The sequence below is a fragment of the Mesoplodon mirus genome, assembly GCF_964341445.2.
Source record: "Mesoplodon mirus genome assembly, chromosome: 8".
Classification (NCBI taxonomy): Eukaryota; Metazoa; Chordata; class Mammalia; order Artiodactyla; family Ziphiidae; genus Mesoplodon; species Mesoplodon mirus.
This window is the reverse complement of record NC_138984.1, coordinates 26791977-26811279: the sequence shown is the minus strand read 5'-3', so window position 1 is coordinate 26811279 and position 19303 is coordinate 26791977. Positions and strand designations below refer to the sequence as shown.

Here is a 19303-nt window from a genome sequence, read left to right as displayed (position 1 = left end):
GTGCTCTGATTTGCATGTGAACGGGGAAATTAAATGACACCCCTAAAAGAACTTTAGTTGAAGGTTTCAGTAATTTTCATTAGCTATTAATTCTTCAAAACTTACATGAATAGAAAAATAAGAAAAAAATTATGTCCTAATAAAAGCCCTGTCTTTTATTTAAAGTTTTATCACACAATCAATTTATCTAGAGGATGTATAATTTTACTATTTGCAAATTTGGTGAACGAGATGTATTTTTGAGAGAATCCTTGGTTCATGTTGGGAGTAGCAATAATTTATAACTAATCTATGTCCCTAAAAACTCTCTATCTTTGTCTTGTTATAATAAAGAAGTATTGATTAATTAATCAAGTACTAATTAATCCAGTTAATTAATGGTAGAAAAACAGACATGTACAGACAAGTGACTTTTTAAGTCAGGGTCTTTAATAATTTGAGGAATGCAGTCACCAATTTTAGTACAAATATTTTCTAACTTGACAACCCTTTTTTTTCCAAGTTACATATTGGTGTCCCATCCATAGTAAGTAACATGGTGATAATACCTCTTCCTTTATACAACTTTATTTCTTTCATTTGTCTTACTGATTTTTACAAAATGTCTAATCATTTCTTTTGTCGGATTTTTATTATTACTGATTAACTTCAACTTCTAATCCCAGTCAATTAGCTTTTAAAAACAAATTTTTGAAACCTTGACACAGTCTGCAACTTTTTAATGCTCAATCCCTTTCTTTTTCGGTCTGCAAAGCTTTCAAGAATGTTCTCTTGAAATAATCAATCCCTTGAGTCCTATAGCAAAAACATTATATATTTCCCTCTTCCTTTCAGCTGAGGATGATCTTGATTAAGTCAAGTAGAGGTTAAAAATAAATGACATCAAGTAAACAATACCAGAATAAAACACTTAATTCTTCAACACCCCAGGGAATGTCAGCAGTTAAAATCCAAATAGGCATTTTTGACTGTTAGCAGTTTGTAGCATTGAAGGATGAGGATTTTTTTTTCCTCCTCTTCTTTCTCCCCTTCTGTGTCTCCTTCTTGTTTTTCTTTTTTCCCTCTACAGCATTACTTTCCCCCCCCAATTTTTTAACCTCGATAAAATAAAAAAAGGCACCCCACCTTTCAATCACCCAACTTCAAATATACTATAAAGGGGGTAGAGTAGGAATGTGCGTGGGTGACCTGTTTTTAGTTTAGAAAAAAAAGTCTTCTACGTCATTCCCATGTAACCTGCCGCCCCTTACTTCACGAGGTCAGAAATTTCAAGACACGTTGCACAACTTGCTTCTTTGTGATCCTCAAATATATTTCATTTAAAGAGGATCCAGTACTCTCCCAGCACATGACCTGGAGTACCATGGGTAACCCTTCCTCATGGCTAGCGTTGCTCTTTAGAGCCTTGCAAAATCTTTTGTGTTTACTCTTGGCAAAAGTTAAGAATTAACAAGCCCATCAGAGCTGTTCTGTTCAGCAAAAGATGATTTTGTTGCAATGATAATCATTGTGCAAAAAAGGCTGGTGATGAATTAAATTTTTAAATTTTCCTTAGAAATATTTTACTCTTTAGAGTGACAATTGCCTAATTATTTAGTCATTCTATTTTATGAAATTTATGTTGTAGGCATGTTTAGGCCAAAATTTAAGAAAATGCTTAGGCCAAAATTAAGTGTAGAGTTTGATTTATGTAGTTGTTAATTTCTTTCACTAACTGTTCCATCATTTACAAAATTATTTCTATTTGAAAGGTAGTAATTGTTAGGAACTTACTTTTCTACAGCGATTTTTACTAAAGGCTTTAAATTTGGTATTAACTCAAAAATAATGAGATAACATTGGCTTATTTAGATATCTATTTCTTATATCTATAAAACAGAGCAATTAGAAAAGATGATTTTAAAAATCACTTTCAACTATATAAAACTATCTATTACATAATTATTATGTTCTCTGATGATACTTTAGGCAATACATTTAAAAAGAGATTAATTTCCTACAAAGTATCTTTTAGTTGAAAACAGTCTTTTTTCCTTTTATACAGCATCTGATACATAGAAAGCACTCAATAAATAGTTCCTGAATAGGTTATTCTTTTAGCAATTCTAACTTTATGAGCAATCATGAAAATTCAATGGCATTAAATTATTCAGATTCTGAAATAAGTAACTTAAAGCAATAGGATGTAACACAGAAAAATATAAAATTTCCTTTGCTATTTTAGGTAAGTTGGGCTGAATCAGTTAGCCAACTAGACTCCCAGGCCAATTAGTTCTACTAGATAGATTACTAGGAAAAATTTATAGTTTTATTTCTATATTACCTTCTTCATTTTTTATATTATTTTAATTTTAAACATAACAATAAATCAGAGAAATTATGGATACTTTCTTCTTTCTCATTCTTTGATTTTTATTGAAGTTACATTTTATCCATTTCCAGGTAATGTCATAGTATTTCTGAGCATTGCAACTTCTACAATCATGTATTCTTTCTGCAAAATTCATCTTAACCAGCCTACTCTTTCTAAGTCATTTCATGTTGTTGCCTCTGTTTTTCCCAGGTATACTTGACATGCTGGAAAAAGAATGGACGTTGGCTGAGACCTGAGTTCTGATCTTGGCTTTGCAATTTATTAGCTGTGTGATCATGGGCAAGCTAAACTCTCTGGGACACACTCACCATCTTCATCTATGACATAGGGATATTATTAGCTACATTTAGTACAGAGATTGCTTTTAAGATTAGCAAAAAAGGCATTCCAAGTGCCTAGCTCAAGGGATGGCACTTAGTAGGTGATCAAAAAATGACAAGTACCTCAACTGTCAAGCAGGATCATATTTATCATCATTGGACTCATTAAAATTGATTTATTTAAATACTTATTTACACTTACTGGCATAATAGTAAGTGGTGTATATATCTCTATATATAGATATAGGTATACGCTAATATATTGTGGTTATAAATTCCAATGTTTTAGCTTCTATTGTAGGATTTTTTAAATTTATACCCAAGAAATTCCTCTTTAAAAATTTTTTAGACTTTTAGGAAGATTGAAAGCTTTTGATTAGGAATCCTACATGACATGATTTTAAATTTATAGTTATCTCAATGTCAAAATTTTATTTTTTGTGTTTCAAGTTATTTAATATTTAACTTTCTAGTGACTGAGTTTTCTTTCTTAAATTTCACTCTAAATTCTTCCTTCTTTGTATAATTTATGATTCAATGATTTACAACTTTAATGATTATAGCTTATTATGACTAATTTTGGGCAGTTGCTGTACTGTATGACTGCTACATATGCTTTTTGACCTACTTCTATATAATCAGTCCTCTACAACTTGTATTTGTGGCTTGTTTTTCTTCCTCTTTTTGGACTAACTTACACTTGACCTCCCTTTGCTTGTACTTTAATCTGTTTGTGTTTGACTATGTCTTCAGTTTGCCAAGGTCACTGTGAATTCTGAATCAACTTTCTAAGGCATTGTCCACTCTGTTCTTCTAATCCCACAAATCATAGAAAGCTTGTTTTACTCACTGGGTAATTCACTACACCCTCCTACATTTATATACATTCTCCAGCAAATGTGTATGCACCTAATAATGGTCTAGAATATATACTCAATGCTCTTGAATTAAAGTAGGTTACGTCTAACGTTTCTACATAGTCTGGTAATAATGTCTCTGTCTTAAAGGCAGGAAATTGGTATGATAAGATTTATTCTTTACAAACACATGCTGCTTGTACCAACTAACCTGTTCTCTTTAAGTTTTTTTTACAAATGGGGTCTTATAAATGATTGCTTTTTTTATTATCCTAGAATATAATCACTTGTGCCTTGGATTTTAATGTGTGAAATCATTTTTTCAAGGTCTCTTTTCCAGCTTCATTTTTTCACCTTCCTTTGAATCACTTCAACCTTTATGCTATCGAATGTTAGATTGATAAGCACATTCATGAACTTGGTTCTTCACCTTCTATTCCTCAAAATACCAATTGGACCTTAATGAATGTGTCTTACTTGATTGGATTTTCAAAGACATCTGGTTATTTAAAAACCTCATCATCTAACAACCTAACATCTATTGTCATTATTGACAAATCTTCTCCCTGGCCAAACTTTATTTGAGGAATCTTTCTACCAGCTTATCCTAGTTTCTATGATGAGAGAAAGTATATGCTTTTTTATGTAGGTACAAATCCACACCACTTTTCTTCAAAGAGTAGCCCTTTTTTGTCCATATCCTCACTTGTGACAGTGTTCCTTGTTATATTAGGCTAATAAAAATCAGAATTGAACCATAATAATCACTTCTACCTTTTCTATTCTGTCTTCATGCATCCCTGCTCAAACACAAAATAGAACTTTTTTTTGAGGGGGTGGTTCTTTATTTTCTTCTACTCTGAGTTTATTTGCTCTCCAGACATACCTTGCTTCTTGCCTTAAATTTATCATCTTTTGTGTAATTCTTAATTGACAGCTCTCTTTTCCTATTCCAAAGCATCTTTACTTCCTCTTATGTTCATCTGACCTAATTTTATTTGTCTCTGCTTAAATAAACGTCATTGATCAGGCAGGAATTTGGTACACAGGAACCAATTCATTCATTCAATCATTTTTCAGAAGCACCTCTTGCATGCTTGCTATATTAGAGACTTTTTGAAAGATGCATCACTTTCTTAGAGTTGTCTCTATTCATTCCTTAGTAAGACACACTTCAAGAAAGCTGTTGGCAGTTTCTGTACTTTTTAAGAAGGAATTACTAATGCCATTATTTTCTCTTTATTCCAAAACCTAAAGCCTTTATTATCCAGGATGAGCTGGTCTCATTTTTCCCAAATGGTAGCAGGTCTCCCTTACTTATATCAATGGATCGTCCAAATGAAGAGGACACTTGAAATTAGTACAAATACAGGCTATCAATCAGTGTTGCTTTACATTTCCTTTTAAGAGGCTTTCTTGATCATTAATGGGAATGGATTAATGGGAACAAAAAGATGTAAGAATAAAAGGAGAAATAGTACTAAGTAAAGGTATATGGAAGTGTTTGACTTCACTAGTTATTTAATATTCAAGTGAAAACAAAATATCATTTCCTGTGCTCAAATAAGCAAATGAAAGATAACACCTAGGGTTGGCAAGGGTGTATTGAAAGGGACATTCACATTGTGATCGGTATGTAGATGGGTACATTCTTTTCGAAGAGAAATTTGGCAATGTTTATAAAAAATTGCAATATTGATATGCTTTGTAGCAACAATAGAAGCAATGAAAATGAAATATTTTGTAGCCATTTCAATTAAGGCTTGAAAAAAACATATAATAACATTGAACATACCTTAAATATAATATTACCTCACAAAAGCGTAATGCAAGTTGATCACTGTTTTCAAAATTATGACTTGTATATAGAAATAAATGCTAGAGGAAGATATGCTAAAATATTAACAGAGGTTATGTTTTGGGGGTAGGCTATTATCTATTTTTCAGTGTTTTCCAAGTTTCTTTAAGTAACAGAAGAAAATAACTGCCACTTAGTGCTGGATATAGCACCATTTTCAATACCAGATATCCTAATGACAAATTCATCAAATTAAGTCTTCTCAGGGATTTGGGAGGCTGAATGCTTCCATTTCTCTTAAGAAATGATAAATAATTGTATTAGTTAAGGATACTTTTATTGCTGTCTCTTTATATATACATACATATTTTAATCTTTCTGCATACACATAAATACGTATTTATTCATATATATATAATGCATTTTCCAATTTATGGAAGAAATAAGGCGCTTTATTAGCACTAGATTAAAATGTACTAGAATGTTGCTTACTCCATCAAAACTGAGAAATGTTTAGTTTCAATAATTCTTAATTTTCCATATGGGGGTGTACAGAGGAAAATAGCCTAATGCTATAAACTGTGATAACTATAATAGGTGTATCAGAAGAAAAGAAGGGCTAAATTCATAAACAGTATTTTGCTGTTTTGAGTGAGTGACTTATAAGATTAGAGAACCCTTAATGGCCTGGCTCATACAAAATATATTTCAAATACAGATTCCCCCAACCTTCTGTGGGGGAATACATGTGTGCATGTTTTACCCTGCTTAGTTGTATACAGATAGCTTATGTGAGAGGAGGACCATGTAATAGGGATCAGAGAAAAAAATCGTTCCAAACTGAAAAATACTTTCTTTTAAAGTGTGCTGAAAAAATGTCTTTCACAAAAGTGTAATATTTCTACTATCTTTATGTCTTTCATATTCACTACTAATCAACTCTTATCACCTCACCCCTTTGATCTATCCAAATGTAAACTCCCTCACTAACCAACATAATTTTCTTTTTCAGTTTGGTTGTAGATTTCAGTCCACCCTGAACACTCAAATCTGAAACTACCCACCATTTAATTTATTGGTCTTTCCAATTCCTGAGATGATTGTAGAATCATGATGGATGAATTTTCAGAATATTTAACCAAACTCTCCAAATCTTCTGCCCTTTCCTCTTTTATTATGGTGACTAGAAACATGGACCATAGACTACATCCAGGACCTTTTACTGAAAAAAAGTGAAAGCCCATTACAACTCTCAGGCTTATATTTTTCTTTAGGTTCTAGAGTTATGGAATTGTACCCTAAAGTTGTTGACATCTTTTTGGAAAACCATGTTCAGTTCACCATGCTTTTTGGTCAACTGTTAAAAGTGGTTATGAAGTCACTTACTAATGTCTTTCCTTCTTTAAGTTCTGGACTCCTTAGTACCCCAAAGTGTAGAGAATAAAGGGAGGAACGATACCACAGTGTTCACTGCATGGGTACCTCTGGGTAATGGGACTATGACTGATTTAAATTTATTGTGTATCTTAAATTTGTTTTGTGATAAGTACATGTTATTTTTCTTATTAGAGAAAGACAAATCCTCACTATATATATTTTTTATATATATAGACAAGGATGAGTCCACGGCCTAACATACTTACTGGTCTAAACCAGTTAGCTCTGTTTCTGAGCTCTTAGTTCTTTGAGTTGGGAGTTTTTCTTCTGTTAGTTTCATCCTCCTTCAGTTCATTTTCCATAGTCTTTCTTTCACAGTAATTTCACCTTTGTTCAAAACACTTTCATGACTACCATGAACACTATTTATGGATTAAGACCAACCATTTTAAAGCACACATAATCTTCCTTGTTATGGTTCCTCTTCATTTCCCCAACCTGTACTGTGCACCTAGGCTTTAGCAGACTGTTTTCGCTTTTTTTTTTTTTTTTAATATGCCATATGGTTTCCTGTATCTGTGCTATTGCTCATGCTGTCCCTTCTGCTTTTTTCCCCTCCATCTACTTGGTATACTCTTTGAATCCTTCAAGATAATATGGTTCAACGTAATCACATATTTAAATATTACTGAACATGCACAAGGGAGTTGATCTTTTCCTTCCTTCCTTCCTTCCTTCCTTCTTTCTTCCTTTCTCTCTCCCTTTCTCTCTCTTCCTTTCTGTCCCTTTCTTTCTTTCTTTCTTTCTTTCTTTCTTTCTTTCTTTCTTTCTTTCTTTCTTTCTTTCTTTCTCTTTCTTTTTCTTTCTTTCTTTCTTTCTTTCTTTCTTTCTTTATTTCTTTCTTTCTTTCTTTCTTTCTTTTTCTCCATTGTATTTGGACACACTAACATACATTACTTATTTTATTAATTATATACACTAGATTGAGACTGTTTTTTTCAGTTTTCTAGCACCAGGAGCTGTGAAGCAGTTTGGCTTCAGAGAATGTTTATACATGAATACATTAAGTAAGGCAGAAGAAGATGGAGTTTAAACTTTGTTCCTTAAAAACAAAAAATCCTCAACCCCCCCAACTTAATTCTAGCACTCATACTACATCATGAAGTTTACAATCTCTGTGCCATTCTATGCCATCTTTTCCATTGTAAAAAGTGCTAGGAAAAAGCCTTTATTTCTTGGCCTCCTTTGCAAATATATCAAAGGATAATACTTCAGAGCTTCCTAATCTACATAAACACATGACTTAAGTGAGAGCTTCCTCCAGCCAATGAGACCCTTTGACTGCCTGATTAAACATGGGATTGAGGGCTAAGTGAATCAATTTCAACTCAGGTTGAAACACAAATATTCACGTTTTGAGAATTTTATATGTAACAATTCAACAACTAAAAAAATCTTGACTTAGGAATGTGTACTCATTAAAATCAATGTTTACCATTATTTCATAGACTTTTTACAAATTGAAAAAAAAACACAATGTAGAAAGGTTTGTTCTATATTTGTGGAGAAAAACTTATTCTGATGTCCTTTTTACTTTATGTGATTTCCATTGTCTTTTCCAAGCAGAAAGTCGCAAGTCTTCAGTTTCTTTGGGAATTCAAAATGTCTTTTAAGGCAAATTAGGCATTACATCTCACACAAGCAAGAACCTTTGATCCTTAGCATTATTAGAAAGTTGCTACTCTTTAGGGCAAGTGATATTCCTGAGGGTGTCCACTGCTTCCAGATCATTCTATTCAGCTGCATAAGCAATTCCTTTGACAGATGACTGTTTTCCCACAACACTAGCATTATTTCAGCAGGAGAAGGTAGTGTTTGATGTGTTGCAATTTGTATTACATGTTCATGGAACATCTCTGGACATTACCTCAGGAGGAGGGCTTAAGAGAAGGAGGAGCTATGGCCGAAGACATTTAATGACAGAATGAATGGAATTTCAAAGATCACTGTGCAGTCAGCCTTAAACACCAGATTGCACACCCCCAGCTTTCTTCACATTAATTTAAAAATCTTATAGCAAAATTCTCATAAAGTATATGCAATTTCATTTATTTTTAGTCACAAATCAACGTCTTCAAAATGATGAGGATTTTGACAGCTTGCAAAGTGGTGAAGACCCTGAAGACAGGTTTTGGCTTAAACAATGTGACTGCACACCATCCATGGAAATTTTCAAGACCTGGCATCAGGCTTCTTTCTGTCAAGGTATTATTCCCGTATTCATTGTTTCCAATAAGATTGTATGGGGTGTAGTTTATCATGAAGTAAAGGTGTCACTTACAAAGGAAAAACATAGTTCTGAACTACTAACTTACTAATTTTCACCCAACATAAAGAAGGATCACAATTCCTGTGAATATGTAAAAATGTAAGTGTTCTGTTTAGAAAACAAATTTTTCAAAAAGCTATCAGGGCTCTGCTTGTGCCCAGACACTATTGCTCACACTTTGGGTTCAAGCATGGAGTTGTTTATATGTACATGAGCCACATGGCTGTAGGTAGTGTGTTTAACCCCTATTCTGTGTTGGCTCACTGTAAAGTTTTCTGGGAAGAAATATTGAGAGGAAAATATCTGCATAATTTTGATATTTACAGATCATCATGTAGACACTTCCTTTGCTTTTTCCTTTTCCCTCTTAGCTCTTCTTTTAGAAGGACAAATTTATTATATTTATTTTGCAGATTAAGACACTAAGGCAATTATCAGCTGATGAGCCTGTCTCTCTGAATATATCTGTAACTGAGGAGTAGGTTCAGGAAGAGAACATTAAGAGCTCTTCCCCCGCCCCCACCAGTGAGTTATGAAATTCCTGTAGGAACTTCTGTTCCTTCCTATACCTTTATGAAGACATTTATTCCCAGAGAAATCTGAAATTACTACAAGGGAACTTTGCTAATGAAAATCATCTTTAGTGAATATAAAATTTAAGTAATCACAGTAGCTTTAAATATATTGCTTCTATAGTAGTAAAAGCTGTAAAAAGTGAAGTAGGAAAAAAAACCCAAACAACCTCTAGCTGTTGATGTAAAAATAGGTTGTAATAGTTTTGAGTGTACTGCTTATACTTTGTGTGCTCAGTGGGTTGGCTAAAAATCCTCCAAATACTTCCCCAGCTTCTATTGCTTAGATTGCTCAAGGAAGGATTCAGTATGATTTTAGCCCAAATGATATCTGCAGGGCTAAGCAACACCCATAGATTCTCCTGACCTCCACTGACCGGAGTGGGAAAGAAATAGGGGTGAAAAAAAAAGCAGAAAGAAAAGGGAGACAGAAAGAGAAAGGAGGTCTGAAGGAGTAGGTATGGTGGGGAGAGAGAGAGAGAAAGAAAAAGAGATCTCAAGATCTCAAGAGAAAGTATAAGATACTACCATTCTAAATTAAGAAACCCAGGAACAGCCATTTTCTTGGGTTCAGTTTAATTGTACCAAGAGAGCCAGAAAGGAGATATGTTCTAAACCATCATCAAAGATAGAGTGACTACATGTAAGCTATGAGAGTGAGTATTTGGTTTCAGTTTAGTGTTAGTAATATCTCAAGGGTACTCCTATATCACTTCAGAGAGAATAAATAGTAATGAATTGTATTGCCTAAAGTTAGACATGTCTTTTAAGACTTTGAAGTTGTGTCCCTTGGAATATCTTTTTCTTCTCACAAAAATTGGTAGATAGAGTTAGGTGTATCTCCATCAGACATCAGAAACAAAGAAATTGAGTAACTACTTAAAATGGCATAGATGTGACTGATACTAGAAGCCAATTCTCCACTATCAAAATAAGTGCTCTATACAACCACAACTACAACAAAATGGTTTAATTACTTGGATGGTCCACTGTGAAAGTAGTTCTAGTTCATGGTGGCAGATCTGTTTTAAGGGTCTGCCAAAGTTCACAGCTAAGAATGACAAGTTTGTAGGAGGAATAAGCCATCATTTCACAGTGTAAAAGCCATTACTCATACTCAATCATTTCTGGCCAAAGGTTTGGAGGAATGCCAGGCATGAAAAATAGAAGTTCTTGAACTTCACAGTAGTGAATTAAAATTCTATACAGCATTCCAAGGGAACTTGTGTTACTATTCACTTATTTTGAAACAGCCCTCTACCAACTTTTCTTCATGACTTCACTTTTAAAACTCAATTCTCTTAGAAAGATATATTTAAACTTACTCTTTTTATATGAGTATCCTATTTTAAAGATAGTTAAAATCATTAGAATATAGTTATATATGGTCAGTGAAGGGCAATGAGACTAGTCACTAAAGGTTAATAACATTATACCCAGTTATAGATAGTAAATGGATTGTGGAAGATACCCTGGGATCAGATATATAAGCACTGCAGTGTAAATGGGTTGCCTTTTCAATGTCTTTGGAGGTCACTTTCCCCTTGGTGAGGGACAAGGAGAGTGGGTTTGACGACAGCAGTGACGCACTTGTACTTTTATGTGGTCCTTCCTCATGCGCTTGTTTGTAGCTAATATTTATAGCGTGTACCTTGTTAATAGGCACAGTTATATTTCACGTATAAGGAAGAAGAAAGAATTTCAAGGTACTCTACATTTTAAAGGAATTTGATATCAAGGGTATAAATGATCAACCACCATAAAATATGAAATCTCTAGAGACAGTAATCTTTTTCTATTAGTATCTAAAATTCTCAGTGCTCATTCTTACATTCAGCCAGTTGTACCTTGTAGTGGAAAACACACTGGATAGGAATAAAAGGACCTAGATTCTAACCTTTCTTATGCATTTTTCAATGTTCTGAATTTAGTCAAGTCACATATTCTCTCTGAACCCAAATTTTGTCATCCATAGTGTGGAAACAATTCTTGATTTACTCCAAGAATTGTGTGACCATCACACATGATCAGTGCTTAAAAATCTATAAAATACTTTAAAAGTAAAAACTGTTCAGCAAGGTAGCAGGATACAAGATTAAGATACAGAAATCAGTTGCATTTCTTTACAATAACAATGAAATATCAGAAAGGAAAGTAAACAAACAATTCTTTTTAAAATCACATCAAAAAAATAAAATACTTAGGAACAAACCTCACCAAGGAGGTGAAAGACCTATATAACTGAGAACTACAAAATATTAATAATGGAAATTGAGTCATCCCTCAAAGAAATGGAAAGATATCCCCGTGCTCTTGAATTGGAAGAATTAATATTTTTAAATGGCCATACTACCTAAAGCAATTTACAGATTTAATGCAATATGTATCAAAATACCCATGACATTTTTCACAGAACTAGAACAGATAATCCTAAAATTTATATGGCATCATAAAAAACCCAGAATTGCCAAAGCAATCCTGAGGAAAAAGAACAAAGCAGGAGGCATAAACCTCTCAGAGTTCAGACAATACTACAAAGCTACAGTATTCAAAACAATGTGATATTGGCACAAAAACAGACATATGGATCAATGGAACAGAAGAGAGAGCCCAGAAGTAAACCCACACACCTATGGACAATTAATCTTCGAGAAAGGAGGCAAGAATATACAATGGAGAAAAGACAGTCTCTTCAGCAAGTGGTATTGAGAAAGTTGGACAGCCACATGTAAATCAATGAAGCTAGAACACACCCTCACAGCATACACAAAAATAAACTCCAAATGGCTTAAAGACTTCAATACAAGACAAGACACCATAAAACTTCTAGAACAGAACATAGGCAAAACATTCTCTGACATAATCGTACCAAAGTTTTCTTAGGTCAGTCTCCCAAGGCAATAGAAATAAAAACAAAAATAAACAAATGGGACCTAATCAATTTTATAAGCTTTTGCACAGCGAAAGAAACCATAAACAAAATGAAAAGACAACCTATGGACTGGGAGAAAATATATGCAAATGATGCAGCTGACAAGGGCTTGATTTCCAAAAAGTAAAAACTTGATACTTAAAAAACATTCTATTCTATACATTTTAGTAGAAGGACTTAATAGAAAGTTAGATCAGCGTTTCTTCATGTTTTTGTGGGCTACAAATTATTACAATGACAAGATATCTGATAAAAGTTCTCAAATATCTTTGATGATTTTTTCACCTTTGCCTTAATAGCAAACCTATCTCTAGGAAGATATTGCTTATAATGAATTAGACTCAAGGACTATGAAGCAGATATTATTTTTTCACTATGTTGAATTCAATTCCAAAAGTTAGGATGTGCATCTTAATATCCTATTTATTTATTTATTTATTTAACAAATAAACATGAAACTTGTACCCTGGGAGTATACAGGGAGAATAATACATTGAAATAAATGGATAATAAGTGGATAGTCTCTGACTGCAGGAAACTTACAAATTAAAAAATTATGAGTTCACAAGTCTTAGAAAGTCACTAAGACTAAATAGTTTTATTTTTACTTGCAAATGAATTTGGGAATGAAAGGTATTAAGTTGAAAAGGTTAAGTTCCTTATGAATAGAAAAGGATTCAATAAGTACTGCTTCTAACATTAATCCACTCATTTATAAAAATGGTGACCTCTGTTACAATTAAGCCAGGAACCTAACAGTCCAAGTGTCCTTCACTCTGGTACTTCAGATATGAATGAACCCCCAGAATCACTATTCCTTTTGAAACGTTTTCATTTTGTAAGATATTATATTCTGTTTGTAACATAGAAATAGCTATTTAGCTCAACCTTTGAGGAGCTGTTGTCATTTGATTAGAAATTGGAAACTACAAAAACTCCTACAATTAGAATCATTTAATTATATTGTAGTAGCTTTAAAGACATTCATAGGAAATAAAATTCATTATTATATAGGATCCTCTTTATACATATTAGAGGTGGGAGTAGGGGTAAATTTATCATGCATTTTCAAGACTAATTATTGTATTAGACTTTTACCACATATAGATACATTTATTTATTCATTTATTGGCTGCGTTGGGTCTTTGTTGCTGTGCGTGGGCTTTCTCTAGTTGCGGTGAGCAGGGGCTACTCTTTGTTGTGTGCGGGCTTCTCATTGCAGAGGCTTCTCTGTTGCGTTGCACAGGCTCTAGGCACGCAGGCTCAGTGGTTGTGGCTCACAGGCTCTAGAGCGCAGGCTCAGTAGTTGTGGCGCACGGGCTTAGCTGCTCTGCGGCATGTGGGATCTTCCCGGAATAGGGCTTCAACCCGTGTCCCTTGCACTGACAGGCAGATTCTTAAGTACTGCGCCACCAGGGAAGTCCCTAGATACATTTTAAGGATGGATTTTATCCATGATAATCCAAATATTTGAAATAATAAATTGTGTTCCAATCCCAAATGAGATGTTGTAGAATTAGTTCAGATGATTTAGCAACTTTACATATATTTGCTGGACAATATTTCATTAATTGGGAGGGGGCCTCTCTTTTGAACATTCTTGTCTTATGTACTCTACCATTCATAAACTCCCTTTCTAAGGTATAGACTCATTTGTTTGTCATCAACAGTGTCTTGACATTTTGAGCTTCTTGCCATAAAACCCTTGAAAAAGCTATAGTCGGACAGGACCTAGACTGAGGTAGGCGAGTGGGACGTCTATTGTACAACATTGAAGGAGGCTCTCACTACCAGGCCCACAATGTGCCTCGTTTGATGTTGTGCCTTGAGCACCTCACTCGCCTCACCCTGGTCCCAGCCCTGGGTAGGAAGCTAAGAATTCTGGCTGGGGAAATGCCAAAAGAACTGGCACTAATCTTGTCCTCAGGCAACCTTCTCCTGTTGATGGCACCTTGAGTTTCTATTTGACCATGTGTGGCCAGACTTACTGATAGTTTAAATGCAAATTTAGATCCTACTGCTGTGGAAATAAAGAACATTCCTCTGCTTTCAGGTCTTCATTAGACTTTCTTCATATTTCTGACTAGTACCAAAGGTTGGAGGGTGTAGTAGAGAGTTTCCAGTATCTCTTGGGCAATGGTCATACCAGAGCTCACTTCAAGGCTTCTGGAATTTGCTATGCAAAACTGAATGTCCTTGATGTGACCAGTATTTCCTAGGGTCTTTTCAATGACTGAAGGTTGAAGAAAGCTACATGGGCCAAGGTCGGGCCTGGTGTTGGACTGCTCGGCCCTAGCAATCCCTATCTTACACTTAATTTCCTTCATCTGGTCTAAATGAGTTCAATTCATGAAAATATTTTCAAGGCCCCTCTCTTCTTTTTCTTTTTTTTTCAACTCAATAAATGCCATATATTGATCTTCTAAATTTCACAAGGAGGTTATTGGCTAATGTGAGGTTCTTATAAATGAATCAATAGAGTTGCTGTATCACTAAGAATTTAACTGAATAAATTTCTTCTATGATGTAGAAGATCCATAATAATTTATAACCAAAAAGTAAGCATTAGCTAACAATATTGAAGATTCCTCCCAGATTCAGAACGATTTACCACATGGCAGATGCCCATTAAGTGCTTGTTAGTAAACCTATACTTTATACATGTATTTTGTGGTAGAACTTTTCTGAATGTTTTATTTATAATAAGAAACATAACTAGAATAAAAATTACTTATGAATCTGACTCATTTGTTTATAAATGTTCAGAACATAGAAGTATTCAAGTAAATTAACCTTGTAATTTTTTCCCCCAACATTGGTTTATATTTAACCAAAGGCAGATGACTTAATATTAACTTAGGATGTTGTAAGGCTATTAACTTAAGATGTTGTAAGGCTTAATTGATTACTGCTGTTACAGTACTTTGAAATCCTGAAGTGTTAGGCATTGTTAACTGCAGAGAAGTCTCATTAAATATTCTAGACATAGCAAATTGTGCTGTAATACTGAATCTTAAGTATCCATATTTTGAAAGTAGTAACTCTAAGAATGAAAAATAAGATTTCATTTACCAATAAAGAACACTTCAATATTTTAACTTTTTACCATATTATCTGTGCAATAATAAACTAAAATTCTGGCTGTAAGCTTCCTACCTTCCAAAGGTTGGTTCAGATTTATTTTATTTCTTAAGAGGATGAGTACTGATGTCAACTAATAGCTGAGAAACCTCAGGTGCACCAGAAATCAAATATTTTATATAGCTTTAGGCCTGGGTGAAAATGGAGGTAAACACATGGGGCTTCTATCTTTTCTGATATACAAATAATTTACATAGACAAATGATTTAACAGCAATACAGTCAGATTCCCAGAATAAATAATTTTCATTCCCATTACTAGCTTAAGGGGATTATTGTAGCTATAATGTTTTATTCAAATCTTTTATGGAACTTATTGCTAAATTAGCTTGAAGCTTTACATCCAGAACATTTTGCTGGTGAATTCTCACACTCAGGGGAAGAAACAATGTTGTTCTTCCCATTCATAGATGTGTAAGTGCTGTAGTTAATACAAGGACACATGGATGTCTGTTTCTGCACACAAAGTGAATATACATGTAGTAACTCTGGGTAGAATTTTAATTAGGCCTCAAACATCATATGGATCTTTTTAATTTGGCATTTTGTTAGTGTGCTTATGTGTATATCTGAAGCCATATTTGTGTTTAACCTGGCTTCAGAATGAGCTAAACAATTTCTCCTGCTGAATTTTACTTCTTACTCAAGAGCCCATTTATGCACTGTACTTTATCTCAATACAAAATAAATCTGATTTTCCTTTTCCTTTCCTTTTTTCCTTTTTTTGATTCCATTTTGAGAACAGGTTGTTTAAATCAAAGAATCAGCGAGGATTCCTGCTTTATATGGACGTTAGTAATTCTATAAATACAATATTTTAGAGCAGTGCTGTTTTGTTGACATGTTTCTTCCACTTCAACCAAAATATTGTCATGTGTTTGTAACAAAACATGCTGTTTTTCAATTTTTAATTTATTTCTTATATAGTCCTGTAAACTCCACATATACAAAAGTCTAATATGGTAGGTTACCTGGTGTGGGCTACTCCAGGAAGGGCAAGGCAGCTCTCTGCAACTGAGGTAGATCCTGAAGGAATTGACAGCTGGTGACCATCCACTGACCTCACTCTTTGCAGCAGGATGGCAGGTCCTTCCTGGAAGGGGACTGAGAAGAGCATCTCCATGTTTACAGCATCTTTGGTCCTAACAGTCTTGAGAGCTTGAAAATTCAAGGGCCTGGAATCAGAGTGAAGAGTTCTTAAAACCTGCTAGTTCTCTTCAGATTATAGGATGTAATTAATGACTTGACATTTTCACTCTGATGATTTACAGATTTACAGATAAGTCATTCTTGGTTGACCTGGGCATGTTGCAGCTTATCTGTGGCAGTTTTGAATTAAAATTCTTATAAATAAATTTAAGTACAGTCTATGACTGAATTGCTTTTTATCCCCATTTTTAAAAGATTAGAAAACAGAAATAGAAGTAAGCTTAGAAAAAGAAAAAGAGGGGTAATATGTAAGTCAGTTTAGGCTGAAATTTTCGACGTGATGGTTCCATGGTTCCGTAGAGTGATGGAGGCTTTTGGATTCTGAGTCACACTGATTGGGTTTAGAAACCACTACTCCTGCATTTACCTGTGAAATGATCTTGACTAGTCTAAGCCTCAGGTAGCTCAACTGTAAAATGGAAAGCTTAATTTAATCTACCTCAGTGGGGGGCGGGGGAGGGTTGTGAGGATTAGAGAAAATCCATCAATAGCTTGAGAGACAGTGCCTAGTACATTGATGTTAACTATTATTAATGATGTCTTAAGGAAGGGATCAGGGTGGGGTTTTCAGTGAGGGCAAAGTGCTCCCAAAACATATTTTTCCAACATAACTTCATGGTTTTATTTGAAGTAAGATAGCTTTCTCAGAACAGTAGAAATTTCTCATTCAAATATATATAAACAATTTATTTGTTCAACTACATATAGACTTTAATAAGCATTGGTGACTATGTATACAATCTGGTTAATGTCTTAATAGGGTCTCATTAAAGCAATGCCAAAGCAATGCCAAATGCCAAATGCCAAAGGGTAGAAATAGGACAGTGATAGGTCAATCTACTTCTATAAGGCATGCTTAAGAAATGTTAATGCTTTACTTTTTTTCAAATATAAGGATTATTCCAGAATTAAAAAATAAAACAAAACAAAACAAAACAGGATGTGCTTTAACACATGAACTCAAACAAGAGAAAAATTGAAGTATACATGTCCTTAGTTACTCTCCTCAAAATTATACAAATATTTATTGAGTGTCAAGTATGCATCAATACCATATGTAAACCTCAGTAACAATAACAATAGAAATATAGCAGCCTCAGGTTTTTTTTAGTGGGGGATAAAAATGGACTAATTATCAGTTGAAAACTATTTGGGAACTTGGCATAGAGATGGAATATTATGAGACTGCATCAGTAAAGGAAAACAAACAAATTTGCTACTGACATACAGTAAAATTGGCAAGCACTTTAGATAAAAAGTAAAGAGAGGAAATAGAATAATTGGGTTATGTATGCTGAATTCAATTTTCTTTCTTTTCCCCAGTGATAGAAGATTAAATTTCTGTTAACATAATGTAATAAAATTTTATTTTATTGTGGTAAGAGCACTTAAGATGAGATCCATCCTCTTAACAAACTTTTAAGTATACGATATATGCAGTCTAACTATAGGTACAATGCTGTACAGCAAATCACTAGAACTTATTCATGTTGAGAACAATTGAGATTTTATGTCCATTGGTTAGCAACTCCCTATTACCTCCTTCCCCTAGCCCCTGACAACTATAATTCTTCTCTCTGATTCTATGAGTTTGACCATTTTAGATACATCAGATTAGTGAAATCATGCAGTATTTGTCCTTCTATGATTGGCTTATTTCACTTAGCATAATACCCTCAAGGGCCATTCATGTTGTCATATATGGCAGGATTTCCTTCCTTTTTAAAGACTGAGTAATATTCCATTTTGTGTATACGCCACATTTTCTTTATCCATTCATCCATTGATAGACATTTAGTTTGCTTCACTATCTTGGCTATTGTGGAGAGTGCTGTGATGAACATTGGAGTGCTGATATCTCTTTGAGATCCTGATTTCAATTCTTTGGATAAATATCCAGAAGTAGGGTTCCTGGATCAAATAGTACCAGTTTTCATTTTTTTGAGGAACTTACATACTGTTTTCCACAGTGGCTGTACCATTTTGTATTTCCATCAACAGTGGAATTATTTTTAATTAGAGTAGTAATTATTTAAGTAACTTTATTACCTAGCCTATAGGCCCAGATATGATTTGAAAGTTTCACTTCCAAGAAATGTTAGGAAAAGATGTCAAAGGGAGAGAGACTGTAACTCTAATATCTTACTATTAGAATTAATATCTGTAGGTTCGAAAGATTTGTAAGACTAACCACTACTAGAAAAATGTTGAATTAGAAATTTATGTTTTAGAAAAGAGTTCAACCAAACATAAAACAATTAAGTTTAATTTTAAATGTGGTTACAAATAAATATTATATCAAGTATGAAATTAAAAAAATAAATGTTTAATATTTTAAGTATGAAAAGTAATAATGGGGAAGATGCATGTAGGGTAAGAGAGTATATACTTTTAC

At 33.8% G+C, this 19303-nt stretch overlaps 1 protein-coding gene across 1 annotated transcript in view; it reads left to right on the top strand.

Moving 5' to 3' along the window:
• The first annotated feature begins 8720 nt into the window (after positions 1–8720).
• CPS1 (carbamoyl-phosphate synthase 1) overlaps positions 8721–19303 on the top strand; it is a 135250-nt gene continuing 124667 nt past the window's right edge. The window contains exon 1 of the mRNA XM_082630484.1: positions 8721–8991. Within this exon, the coding sequence (XP_082486610.1) occupies positions 8866–8991 (126 nt within the window). The 5' untranslated portion in view covers positions 8721–8865. The remainder of the gene's footprint in view (positions 8992–19303) is intronic.